The sequence below is a fragment of the Amblyomma mixtum genome, chromosome 6, assembly GCF_055824585.1.
Source record: "Amblyomma mixtum isolate Tamu chromosome 6, ASM5582458v1, whole genome shotgun sequence".
NCBI lineage: Eukaryota > Metazoa > Arthropoda > Arachnida > Ixodida > Ixodidae > Amblyomma > Amblyomma mixtum.
The window spans coordinates 116,938,872-116,952,926 of record NC_143017.1 but is presented as its reverse complement, the minus strand read 5'-3'; the positions used below and the strand labels follow the sequence as shown (position 1 = coordinate 116,952,926).

The 14,055-nt window shown below is 44.9% G+C and overlaps 1 protein-coding gene across 3 annotated transcripts in view; it reads right to left on the bottom strand.

Annotated features, from left to right (window-relative positions):
• Positions 1-222: 222 nt before the first annotated feature.
• The window catches only part of LOC149340152 (uncharacterized), a 207,733-nt gene continuing 193,900 nt past the window's right edge, over positions 223-14,055 (bottom strand). For 2 of the 3 annotated variants that reach the window (XM_089548897.1, XM_089548899.1), the window contains 3 exons: positions 13,481-13,611; positions 10,776-10,982; positions 223-7,441 (listed from right to left, as the gene is read on the bottom strand). In XM_089548897.1, coding sequence (XP_089405023.1) covers positions 6,875-7,441; positions 10,776-10,982; positions 13,481-13,611 — 905 coding nt within the window. In that variant the 3' untranslated portion in view covers positions 223-6,874. Of the gene's footprint in view, positions 7,442-9,723; positions 9,745-10,775; positions 10,983-13,480; positions 13,612-14,055 lie in introns of all 3 variants that reach the window. The other variant, XM_089548900.1, reaches the window with a different exon arrangement.

Below are 14,055 nucleotides of genomic sequence, written 5' to 3'. Positions count from 1 at the left end.
CCTATCTTCGTACCTCACTTTGAACGTTTAGCAACAGCTATGTTTCCCAGGTCGGCCCGGTTCATAAATGGCATTCGTGTCAGGAATGGGCGCACTCGAGAATTCGCGTGTGCTTTCCTTTATGAATGTGGCACAGAAGGTGAAAAGTTCGAGATTTTTTGTGACAGCTGGTTAATGCAAGTTATGCGCCACAGCAAATAGAAGACAGAAGAACACAGCAGGTTGTCAGAAGCAAGATATATATTTGAGAAAATGTAAGCATGTGGTACAAAAACACAAATACAGGGCGTGTTGTTAGAAGTGGCAAAACTGCTCTTCACACCTTATTTCCAAACTGCAAGGAAAAGGAAGGTTTACAGCGGCACCATTCGCTCATCCAAGCAGGAATGCACACCGGTGCGTGCGAGAAATCAAAGCTGGAAGGTGCAGTGTAGAAAACTAGGCAATGTCTTCTGTGTCGCACACGAAGGTGCAACGTCCTCCTCTACTAAAATGCTCTGGGAGGCTCTAGCGCGAGTGAGACTAGAATAATCGTGACTTGTTTTTCGCCTCGCCTAGAATCCTTAGGACGGGCAGTAAACTGCAGTGCCTCAGCATGTGGTAGCAGATAGAAAGAGCATGCATGTGCATGGATGATATGATATTCTTTTCTCAATTTTGTTTTTGCTGTTACAAATGTGTTTCAAAAACCCGTGTGGCAAAGCTAATCACTTTCTTGCTAGTTTCTCAGAACTTCACACTGCAAACAACTTCTGTGGAGCGGACATTTGATAAAGAAAACGGGGCGTTGGTATGGCGGTGCAGTTGGCGGCTTCGACACTGCGCCTGTGTGTGCACGTTTTTGAAGTCTAACATGTGTAACTACTAGGATTTCATCCCGGGCATTGTAGCGTTTCCGGACTCCCTTTTATTACAACTGCCTAACGTGAACAGAAGAGGAGACTACGAAAACGTAGGCTACACTTTTCTGTGTATACTTTCCTTCTGCAAGTGCGAGTGCACAATAAAGTTTCTCACTTGGTGCTGCTTACCTTGAACTAGGTGAGCACTGAGCTTAACTCGGTTCTGAGTTTAAGGATCTGCCGCGTATTATTTCCAGCGCAACTACTGAACAACTTGGGTCATGCAACCCGGTGCTTAGAAGCGATGTTTTGCTTACAATGCATGTTATGAAGAACATCAAACATGAAAACCATAGCATACTGCCAAGCTAGGATGCATTTTTATGAAGCTACGAAACTTTGTATAGCGTTTTGTGGTCTTCTTGGACGATATATGTAAACAGCGGTCACAGCACGAGAAGCGTCTTATAGATTATGTCCTGGCTGCTCTGCAGCTTTTTAAAGAAGTGTAAAGGCAAGAAGTTTTGCTTAGTTGCTCATGCCAGCTACTCCGGAACAAAAACACATTGATATAAATAAGAGCTGAGTTAAGTATATATAGAACACGATGACAAGAAATATTCCATACAAGACGCTTCACACTGCCACTTTTCAGGCAGTGCACATGATTTCTTGTGTTATAACGGTCACTGTTATAATGTCCCAGGCGTTAGCGACATTTTGATTTGCTTGTTTATAAGTTGTGAAGTATGACAGCAGCCGACGTGCAACAAGTGACCACATTTTGTTCTTCTTTCTCGAAGTGTTTTTGCTGAGGGCCAGTAACACCTTTCAGTGCTGGCAAAATAAGGTTTTGCACAGTACTGCACACCAAGTGTGGAATTTTTTTTTCGAGCTTAGAAAATAGAGGTTAAAAAATTCTTGATACTGTGGAACTAATGTCAAAATAAAGAAAAGAAACAAATAGTTGGGCAACAATGCGCAATGTATTTGAATGACCACAACAAAACAGCAGAGACAGACGACTAAAATAACACAAATGGCGTTGAGCACTGTGAGAAAAAGGCGTTAAAATTTGAACAGTCATGCGAACCCCTTTAAGCCAACAAGATACATAGGTTAAGTTATGGCTTAAGGGCACATGTAAGTTCATGATAGTACACAAAAATGCACTGCAACACATTCAGAGAAAATAAACTCAGGGAAATTTTCAAGAGCAGTGATCACTTAGTGCATCCTGACTAGTAAACAATGTATCCTTGAGTGTCCCTCTAACACAACTGTTGTCTTTGCATCTTGAAAACCATTCTCTACAGCTGAAAAATACAGCACATTCGCGGTATACCCTCTGCGCGCTTTTTATGTTTCAAGACATATCTTGGCGTTTTACAGATCTACAGCATCAAGACTGTTCCGCCAGAAATAAAGCGGACTTAAGAGTAATTTCAAAGTCAAGAGATGAGTAAAAAAACCAGCCAAAGTAGTTTCAAATGAGCTTTGAGGAAGCTCCCAGAGCAACTTGAAAATGTGGTTTATGAGGAGGCTTTGAATTATTTGCGTATTGTATATAACAGTCTAAGATATGCTCAGTTCTAAACTGTTGGTGACGAGTCGCGCAAATGCTTGCTGCTATGCAGCACTCACAAAAAAATTATTTTCGAAGCCTCTTCAAGCTTACTTTTCCTTCCAAGGCAGGAACAGGGCGCTTTATTACTACATAGGGAAATGCGTCGCTTGCCGAAGCTTGTATACAATTTTTTTATTCTTTTGCGACGTTAGATAGGAAAATATGTATATTTTTACACTTATCAGATGCTTAAACTGTGATAGTATCTTGGAGGGCTTGATCGTGGTGTTTTCTGCTCATCTACGTGAGAAACAGCGACTTGTTGAATTTACAAACTACACGCTAGGTCCACTGGTGAGCGGCTACTGTGTGTGTATTACTAGTGAGTGTGACGATGACGAGGAAAACAAGAAACGGCAAACAAGACAAACTACTGAGGCGCTTCCGCGTAACGTATAAAAGCAATAAATAGCATGACTCATGCAAAAATAGACTCAAGGTTGGTAGTAGCACCTTCCTGCCTTGAGATCTCGGCAAACATGATCTCTACATGCTACAGCGGCTGTACAAAGCATTTATGAGGCATGCTGCTTTAAGTGGACGAACACGCGCGCAAGTAATTATTACACGTTCTATGAAAAATGAGATATAAATAGCTCAAGCGCACCCGCTGTTCGAGGGTATGGCTTCTTGATTGTAACTCACAATAAGGGCCACACATTTTAGCCATTTTTTTTATGGCAGGGGTGCTGAAGACCAAACAAGCAAACCAGTCTTCATCATCCCTCCTTACTATTTATCCAGGCAAAATGTGTGGTTCATTTAATGGCTTTTACATCAAGCGTAATGCATACATTGAGTAACACTATCACTACACGTCCATGTTGATCCTACGTTTCACATTTTTACATTGGTATCAAGAAGGACAAACACCGCGTGAAATGTGCACTTCTCTCATCAAAACATAATGCAATGGATTTCGCAGGACACATGTTTTGTATCTTGATTACATGCACTTAGCTATGACGTTTGCCGACGTAAAAGTGAGCTTTTGCGGGCAGCCCTCTTATACACTATTTGGTGGCTGAAAAGACAAATAAAAAATTGTGATCAAGGCAAGGTGTCCTTTTTACTGCTACGGCAGTGCAATAAGCACAGGCCGGTGAGAAAGCGCTCTGTTACGCTAAACACCAGAACCAATGAGTTAGGCAAAAGACTCGCCCAAGAACAGAATTTCATGTGGGCTGCGGTAAGTCGAGGTCTTTTACAAAAGAGGTGGCCACGTCAGCGTTGCGGAGTGTGTTCAAAAATAACCTCGAGCTTCACTATCGCTGATTGGATAGCAGCAGGCAAAATACACTTCGCAGTGTTTCAGACTCATCCCCACTGAAACATTTGCACTCTGAAGGATTCTTGTTCAAATCTGCAGCTACATGGCAACGGACCATTGTGGAAAGGAGGGGAAACAATGTTTATGCAGTGCTTGAATCAATTTTTTCTTCTCTTGCTGTCGAAAACGGCCTACTGTGAAACTTCCTGCCTTGACAAAGAATTGCCAGAAAAAAGCAAAATACGTCTAAATGTTAAAAATTTGACTAATAGGTTTTTCGACTTGTCTGCTGCAGCACCTCACTTTGTTATCGTAAGCTGAATGTTTGGAGGCCGAAAATAACTATGCGATTATGTTTGTCAGTGCGATAATAGCTATCCCACCAGGCAACCCGCCATATTACTTTGCTCAGCAGTGAGGCCATGTAAATTGGCATATTTTTCTGTTGGTCATCGAAGCTGAAAGGTAGATGAACAAACAGTGCGACAGCGTCGGGAAACTGTGAGAGCTGGCTTAGCTATTCTGTAGATACCAGTGAAAGCCTTAACGTGGAATGCGGCCATGTAGCCACAAATATTGCACAGACAATACCTGAATACTGCGCTTCTCAGCAGTTCCGTTGTCTCAGCTGCGATGGCAGCGTTGCTGACGCCTGTGCGCGGATATTATTGTGGAGCTCGACTGAAATGTTGCGGAGTGCACTTCAACTGCGGCTGCGATAATTTTCGACCACGAAAGAAGCTTTTTTTATTTTTTGAAATGGTGATTACTGCCTGTAGTAACCTTCAGAAAGTGGTTCAAGGCGTCTCATGTGTTTTTAAGTAGTGTGGACGTGTAGTAGCGTACTGTACCTTCAGAGGTCAACCAAAGCACATCTGTCAAAGCACACAAGGGTTGATTAGAGTCAGAAAAACGCTGCCAAACGACTTGCGCCACGGTATCAATGTGGCAAGCACGTAGGTTATCTCATTGCAGGGCTTTATGCATTCGGTACTACATCAATAGCAGAGACTAGCAGCCGCAAGTGTTATCGGAACGGTGCGCAAAATCCAGAGTTTGTATGAATATGGAGCAAACAAATAAAAATTAAAGTGAGAAAAAAGAAACGTTTTCAAAGGCAGTACTTGTAATAACAAGCAATAAGTTTCTACCACCTGACAGTTCAAGACGTATTCACGAGGAGTTGCTTCACGTCATAGAATCGTATGCAGAACTCACATCTAGAAAAGGAATCCTGCCACACTAACCTCCCATGCGAGCTGTCGGATGGCATCGCCCACCCAGAGCGAGCACTTTAACTTCTTGACTGTTGTGGACTTTATTGCTACCCTTGCATACGAAGTCATCAGCGTCACATGCCATTCGGAGAGGAGTATGTAAGAAATTCAGCGTGCCCAGTGCAGCTGTTTACTGAACCAATTTAGAAGACAAGCCCTTCTGAGCGATTTATTTTGAAGGTTTGATGCAAGAACATACGAGAGCCTACCAAAACACTTTCCGTTACTCAACCTGTCGCTATGTCTCCGAATGATGATCATAGACGCTTGCTACTGAAAACACACGTGGCGTGCGCTGGAGTTTACTAAATGATTAAGCATGACTGTGTGCGTCTAGCGAGAACTGATATAAAGTCCCTGAATACTGTGACTAAATTAAGGAAGAACCAGTCCTTCGAACCCGTTGGTCTCTCACATCCAAACCATTACCTGAGTTGCGTGGCCTGGTGCCAACAGTAATGTAACGCACAGACACATAGATAATCATAGGCTACCGTGCGCACAAAGCCCCGAAATGAGTCCATTATCGTGCCACCATTGCGTCCCGTTTTCGAGCCCTCCAACGATGGAAAAACAACGATCGCTGAAAGAGCGGGAGGTCGGGAGTCTCAGGAGGGACCCTGAAGTAGGCAGCTCGAGGTCCCGTGAGTATTCGTGAGTGTATAAGGCCGGCGGCAGGGGGTCCCAGGCACGCCGCCGAAGGGTAGGAAAATGGAGGGAGGAGTAAGTTTGGAGAGAGCCTTGCTTATACAAACGGCGTTAGAAAAAGTACGCCGGAAGTTAGGTTCTAGTCTGTTTTTTCTTTAATCTCATTAACGTGGAAATGCCATGCCTGCCATGGAAAGGGCATTGCGAATGCTAAGATGCCGCTGCGTTTTAGCGATGTGAAGCAGCTACGCATGGTGGAAGAAAAAAATTCTAATAAGAAAAGGAGCGTTAAAAGTTTTTGGGGTAGGAGTCAGAATGCCAACGTGCTGCACGCTTGCTTCCGGCTTTGCAAAGCGCATTTCTAGGAACTCCTAACTACGGTTCTGGAATGAATTTTGAATTCAGCGGTGGATATCTACATCTCATGCGGGCTCTGCTTAGACTAGTAGACGAAGGCGCCATTTCTGACCACCACAGTCGCCAATTCGCTGTAAACACGAAATGATTATAAAGGGAGTAAACTGTTTTCTAGCGCTTTCCTTTTACGGAACGGGTATGCTGGCCAAGCCATGGGGTAGATTTCCGTCACTAAAAATACGGAACACTTACGGTTGACAACGGAAACAAATTCCGTCTCCAAAACATGCTACGCTCTAGCAGTCACGAATATTTTAAGCGGAGTTTCAACCTCCTCGATTTGCTAAGACCTCCGGCGCCGTGCGCAAAAGCTTCCTTCCACTGCTAACTGAATCAAGTTACTCGGCTTAGCCGTGGGACGTACCTCCCTTGCCAAGATTAAGTATTCCGCATATTTAGTGACCGGAATCTACTCCAAAATTTAGGCTGCATCCTCTGCCCATAAGAGGGAGTGCGCTAGAGGAGAGATTACGTCCTTCTTACTTCCATATAGACTTATTCGTGCTTAGTGTTGGAACTGAGTTCTACAACTTTCTATAAGACTTGGGCTTGCTATATTGCCCCGAGCCGCAAGTTTACAAATCCTGGGCCGCATACATCCAAGCTTTTAGAGCAGTGGGCCCACTCGGGATCTCTCATATGGCATTACGGCAGGGCTCTTCTCCAAGCCTTTTCCTCCCTCCATGCGTAGGAACGATCGGTCGCTCCCGGGAGCGGACCAGGACAAACGGGAGTGAAGGACTGCACGCTGAGCGGGTGAGAGGAGAGCCTGTACAAGTGCACGCAGAGCGACTCAGAAGGCGGTGTCCCGTGCGTGGAGCGGCAGCTTGTTAACCAGAACGCCCCACTTATTTCGCCACGTGTCCTGAGCGTTTAGGGCGGCCTCGATTCGAGCCTTCTGCTCCATCTCTCGCCTATAGTGCTCGTCTTGCTCTGTGTCTTTGTGGGGCTGCAACTGCTGCTGCTGCTGCTTCTGCGAGTGCTGCTGCTTCTGCAACTGCTGCTGCTTCTGCAACTGCTGCTGCTGCTCCAAATGCCGCTGCTGCTGCAACTGCTGCTGCTGCTGCAACTGCTGCTTCTGCTGCAACTGCTGCTTCTGCTTCTGCTGCAACTGCTGCTGCTGCTGCTGCTGCTGCTGCTGCTGCTGCAACTGCTGCTGCTGCAGCTGCTTCTGCTGACGCTTCAGCTGCTTATGCTGCTGCAGTTGGTGATGAAGCTGCTTGTAGCGTTGCCACCAACGCTGCCGATGCCGCTGCTGTTCTTGTTCTTGCTGTTGATGGTGCTTGCGGTGCTGTTTTTGCTTTTGCTTTTGCTGTTGCTGCTGTTGCTCGAGCTCAAGCTGCATCTGGTACTGCTTTCGCTTCAGAGAGGAAGAAAAGAAAAAAAAAACAGGATGGGAGGAATGTGCAAGGGAGAGGCCCGTCAGAGATACTTTCTGGCTCAAATGCCGACAAGCGAAAATAATGACAAAAAACTTTGCAAAGACTAATTGCGCACATAAACCCTACCCATCGATTCTTAATTTGTGTTCTTCTGTTACTTTTAGTACTGCGAGACACATGTGGTCACACTTGCTTTAATTGCCGTAAAACAGACAACGGTGCGCCTACGTGCAGTATTTTTGCGAGCTGAATACCACCGAACTATCAAACAAACCAGTCGGCGTGTTTTTATCTTTGGCTAAAAGGCTTGATTGGTGTTTTCTGCGCTTTTACAAGAGTGGTTAAGCAGTTTTACGTGACCCAGTTTGGCGAGAAAAATAAATTTTACAAAACTTGTTGAGCTTTTCAGCCTCTTCAGTCAACCTCCTCATAATAATTAGTGAACCAATTTCAGAGTGTGATAAACGTTTTTTGTTTATGTTTCTAAAAGACAGGTACGGATACGTACCGCATTTGAGGTCGTTTATAAGAAGTAGTTGGTACAAATGTGTACCTAATTTTTTTTAAAAAACCAATAATCGAAATGGATTGAAACTGAGGTCATTATACTGGTAGAGTGAATGTGAGTGCAATTTGACCATTTGCGTGGATGTGATACATGCTTACAGCTCGTGCTTTATAAAAGGTTACGATCACATGCAGGTAATATACATTACTCTTAATGAGGACCCAACTTCAAAACAGCCGATGATTGTGAGAGTGGTTAGTAAGAATGGACAAGAACAATGCCCGGCTAGCTAGCCGTCTTCACTTAGGCTAGGGCTTAGACAGCCACGTTGTTCAAAAAAGCGTTCGTGTGCGGCTTCTACCTGGAAATCAAAAGCGAGAGTAGCAGACGTTGTGCTTCGTTTTCTAATGGGGACAGTGGCGAGTGAGCACATACATCGTGCCACACAAAGCTGCCCACATCATGGACGTAATGCCTGTGTTTAGATAGCCTTGCCTTTCATATACTGATAGCGCGATAACATTTAAACTGTCGTCGATGGGGAAACCTCGCGTTCTCCGTCGCGAAATTCTCGGACTGGCCGAGACAGGCGATGACCTCATAGATGTCACGTGACCACAAAGGACCAATCAAACAGCACCAAATTTTCTGTAAAGCTTTCGTGTCATTAAACAACTTTATCTCGCGCGCTCTTTCCAATTAGGAAGAATGCAGGCCATAAAGGAGGAATCACATGACGTCAGAGGTCATGGCTTCATCCAACCACCTTTGCGAGGTAACTCCTGATAAATGAAAACCCTCTTGCAGAAAACAAAAAGTGGTCGAGTGGAAACGAAAACATAGACTTTTGGGTTCCAAAACACGGAAGTTGCCTCTACACCCCTGAGAAGCGTTCGTTCTGTGCTACAGCTAGAGGCCTTATGCCACCGCCTGCCACCTTGGGGCGTGCAGAAACCACGCATTATAGTACAGCAACAATTACGTGAAATTAAGACCACTAATGAGCACTACTGAGTAGCACTATTATTGCCTCTTCTGCCTGGCACTACTAAGTAGAACTTCTAAGTACCAATACTAACCAGCACTTAATTAGTGCTACCAGTTAAGACAATTATTTAGCCACAACGCATATTGCCCACACGGCAATGCTATCGCAATACTTCTATAAGGGGTTAGGAAGGCACTTAGTGTTTTATTTCATGGGACTGTACATTGATTTTCGAGACTGTTTGCCAGAACAGTACATAAATAACACATAGATGTGGCTCTTCTTAAGCTTAAAGATCATTCATTGCAGAAATGAAACAAGAAACAAAAAATAGAGGTCTAATAATTATTGCAACACCTGTGGCCATGTGTCTCGCTCAATCTCGATAGCATCTCATGTGACTGCATACTCGTTTTGGAAATATTCTGTTAGAACGGTCAGGTGTTTTATGAAACTAGACTTTTTGTGTTTGTGTGAATTCTGCAATAACTAATAAAAATGGCAGTTTATACAGGTGATGGATAACTGACGTCTATGCTTCCGTCAAATTCTCAAGGAGGGCACTGACTGCCGTGCTTTTAACTACAGAGAAGACATCTGCGGTTCTAAGAGACAAAAAAAAAGAACCCTACCACGGATATTAGAAATACATGCTGCATTACAGAAGCTGATGTTTGTATTTATGTTTTTAGTTTTCAAAACGCCGTGAGAAGACATTTACGCAGTGAGAAACATGCGAAGAAAAGAAGCAAAGAGGGCTTTACCTCGACAGCCTCCTACCAAGCCTGCATGAAAAGGAAGGAACGCACACAGCACAGTGAATATCGGAAATCAATGTGAAGACGAGTTCAAAGAGAACATTATGTGTGTGTTTCAGCGAGTAAGATTTGTGGAACATTTCTCGGCTTTTGCAGAACATACATGTCGAGAAGTGACATTACGACGGCAAAGACAGACTGGGCCGCGATAATGTAATAATTGCTTTTGAATCAGATTGCTTTGTTTTTCTTCGTGCCATTTACAAACGGCACAAGTGAGCGCAAGGATCCGCTTTCACCGCGATCCGTCACTCACTGCAGCGGACGAGAATCGATGAAAACGAATCGTTATAATACATCGGCCCTGATATCATAATGCGGGAAACGCGACGCTATAGTCTTTACAAATGAAAATGTATATTCTGGACTTCCCTGTGCTTCAACTAGCACACAAATGCGTATGCTTTCCTGGAAGACGGCATTGCCCAGAGGTCAGGGTAGTATTTTACCTGCACCGGATGCCGGTATTCCTTAGCGCCCCTTAGAATCTTTCTCTGGTACCCAGTATACAATTATTCGAGAAAAACACAATTACTGGAGACAAGTACCGATTTCGCGTAATTTAAAGCGCGATTCCAACCCGCAGTGCAAGCGTAGACATAACAAAGCTAACTGGAAACAAACTACAGTAGTAAGTCCCTAACTACTCTATCACCTAGCGCGGTTCTACACCAGCAGAAAAGCGCACTGCAACAAAGGCCGTACCATGCACTACACGAAAGCCATAATTTTTTTACACGTACAATCCGAGAAAAACTAAAGGATCAACAATTTTCAGCCTCCTATTATATTTTGCTTGCACTTTTACACCATTTGTGCACTGCTAATTCTTGCAACTCTACCCGCGTTTCAGCAAACATGTACGTGAGAACTAGTTACTAGGTGCAATTCATGGCTCCACAGCAAGCAAACTTTTGCAGTGTCCCATTTGCCGATGTTAACGTGAAATTGACACAGGTTAGCATACTTCAGTGCCCCCAAGGCTCGCCCAGTATTACCTTGTACCGTTCGTCGAAATGGAACGGATCGTGAGGAGGCGGCGAGTGCAGGTCCTCGGTGTCGTACACACTGTCTGCGGCGAAGTTCTCGTACGACGCCGCCAGCTTGCTCTCCCAGTCCTTGCTGGGAGATGACGTCACGTTCTCTAGGTCGTCATCTTGCAACCGGTTGCTGTACTTGCGCCGCTCAGCAGTGCGACCGTAGATCTGCGAGAGAACAACGGCAAGGAGAAAGTGCTGGATATGGCTTGAAGACAATGACGTATGAAGATACTGAGATACTGAAGAGACTACTGAAAAAAAAAAAAGCTCTACCAGAAAAGACGCTACACGTTCTCAGTCGCAACACCCCCCCCCCCCCCCCCCTCCTCCCATCGCAACCCTCGAGTACACATAAACATGTCTTGGTGAAGCATTTCATGCGACCTAACATTTCATCCTATTCTCCTGACGTGGTATCTTGCATTTATTTCGTCTGTCTGGTATCTTTCATTTGATTGGTAAACACAAAACCATGGATGGACGCTGAAGCAGTAGTGGACGGAGAGTGGACGGCTGATGGCATAAACATTGCAAGAACGAAATAGTAACTGGCTGTCATTACTTTAGTTTTGTTTAGTTTAGTTTTAGTTTAGTTCTAGTTTGGATTTAGTTTTAGTTTTAGTTTAGTTTTAGTTTAGTTTTAGTTTAGTTTTAGTTTAGTTCTAGTTTAGTTTAGTTTAGTTTTAGTTTAGTTTTAGTTTAGTTTTAGTTTAGTTTTAGTTTAGTTTTAGTTTAGTTTTAGTTTAGTTTAGTTTATTAGGGTTCAACATCCCAAAGCGACTCAGGCTATAAGGGACGCCGTAGTGAAGGGCTCCGGAAATTTCGACGACCTGGGGTTCTTTAACATGCGCTGACATCGCACAGTACACGGGCCTCTAGAATTTCGGCTCCATCGAAATTCCACCGCCGCGACCGGGATCGAACCCGCGTCTTTCGAGTCAGCAGCCGAGCGCTGTAACCACTGAGCCACCGCGGCGGGTGGCTGTCTTTAGCGATGTACACGCGCACACACGCAGGCCTCCCACCCAATAACGCAAACACAAGGGTAGAGAGAAGCAGGCAAGCAGTAAAGCAGAGGAAAAACAAATATAAAATTGTCCCCCCGAGCAACGACTTCTGATCGTCAAGAGCGGAAACTAGTATCTGGGACAAAGCGCTTTTTATTTTGTTTGCTTTCTTGGGAAGCACTCGTCATGTGGGGCCTCTGGACACCACAGCAGAGCGAGTGGAAGCCTTCCGGAAAAGTCTCAAGGAACCAGCAAAAATACCACGAGAATGAAAAGGAAAAGCAGCAGGAAATAAAAAAAAAACTATTTCAGCTTACGGAACGTTCTCTTTCGCTGAAGAGAAGCAGAAAAATAACAGAAACAGGATGGGAACAGAGGCCGGACGCAGAACTGTAACAAAAAGAAAGCGAACAAGAAGACGGCCAGTGATGGCCGAGCAAGGAAAAACAATAGTTTCTTTGGTTCCGACACCGGAGAAGGGTTGACGAGGAGTGTCCGGAGGATGGGGCACATTGAATACGGGCTCCGGGCAGCCCGGAAGTGCGGGTCTTAAAGAGCGCCAACTTCCGGAGGAAAATCCCCGGCTCTCGGTGAAGAAAACAGCAGGACGAGTGAAAACCCCAGAGTCGTTACCTATTCCTTTATTTTTCCTATTCAAGGCACGCCACGGAATAGACGAGAGGTGAAAGCTGTCTTCGGATAGTGTGACACCCCCTCAATTTCTTTTTCTTATTCATGTTTTTACCTTCTGATCATACTGTTGAACTAGACGCGCTAAAGTAAAGTACGCACGTATTGCAAACGGCACAGCGACTAAAACTAAAGTTTGCGACTTGAGAAAGCAGCACAGTTTGCCTCGCTCATCTCCGATGTTCTTGAAGAAAACCACAAGAAAAAAATTCTGAACATTGTAGCGCTGTCAGACGAGGGACGAAGGAAGAACGAGACAGACAGTGCGCTGTCTCGTCCTTCCTTCGTCTCTCGTCTGCTAGCGTTACAATGTTCAGAATGTCAAACCAACTTGCTCAGCAACACACCCTGCTCTGGAAAAAAAAAAGCGAAGCAAAAGGACAAAACTCGACGCTGCGAGGACGGAAATCTCGTCAAGACGTAAAGCTCTCCAGGTTTTTGAAAGTCGCCTTTCTGGGAAAATAGCTTTACTCTTTCGCCCAGCTTCCAAGGAAAGGGAAAAGCTGGAATCGCGCTTGTACGAGTTTAGCTTGAAATCATGCCTTTTTTTTTAAAGTAAAAATTAAAGCTCGAACAATCTTGTCGTCAAATAAGCCCGACTAAATCCGGCTATTTAATAGAGGCGCAATATTTCAGCTGCAAAGAGCTGAATTTTCCATTTATGCGGACTTTAAATCAGGCAGTGGTATTGTGCTTGGGCGGTATTTGTGCACCCACGGTTTGTGGAAATTTAACTATTTTCATTTAGGGTGCAACGCTTGAGATTTAGTGAGGAACTGAGTAAATCACGCATTTGAAATCAGGCTGCGTATGTGTACTTCAAGCTGTACGAAAAGTCGACGGTGAAATTATTTTTTTTTCGGTAATAATGTGTTCCATAAACACTCGACTGCGCGTGCACATGGCGTGCCCCGAGCCCTTTGCTCTGATGTTTCTCAGTAGAACAGGTGGAGTTAGGAAACTCACCGTGACGGCTCCGAAGAGCACGATGAAGATGAGAGATGCTGTGGCAATGACGATGACGGCGATGGCCCACTGTGGGACGGGGGGCTCGGCGGAGGAGGACGCCAGGGGCTTCGGCCGAACCACACCGACCACTGGAGGACGCAGACAAGAATGCAAAAAGATAAGAAAAGCCCAGTTACGTCACAAGTGCGATCAACATGTTTTCAACGGAAAAGAAAAAAAGATAATGGAAACGGTTATGCGAGACTTTTCACACACACAGCAAGGTTTGATGGAAGCTTCTGATGTGCCAACGTAAATGTTCAGCCCCCCTCCCTACCGCTTCCTGTTCAATAACTCTTCATAGGCGAATATGCTTAGCAACGGTAGTCATCCCTAGATCCCTTGGACCTCTACTTCAGCAACTACAGCTTTGCGGGGATGGCTTCAGTTTAGCTGGAAATGGGATTGCTGAGAGAACAACCAAAAAGACAGCAGTTTCAACAAGGTGTCGCGAAGGACAAAAAGAGAGGCGAGGATCTGTCGCCACGTGGGAGACCCGCCCAGAATCGAGGCTTTCATTATTGGTTCTTGCC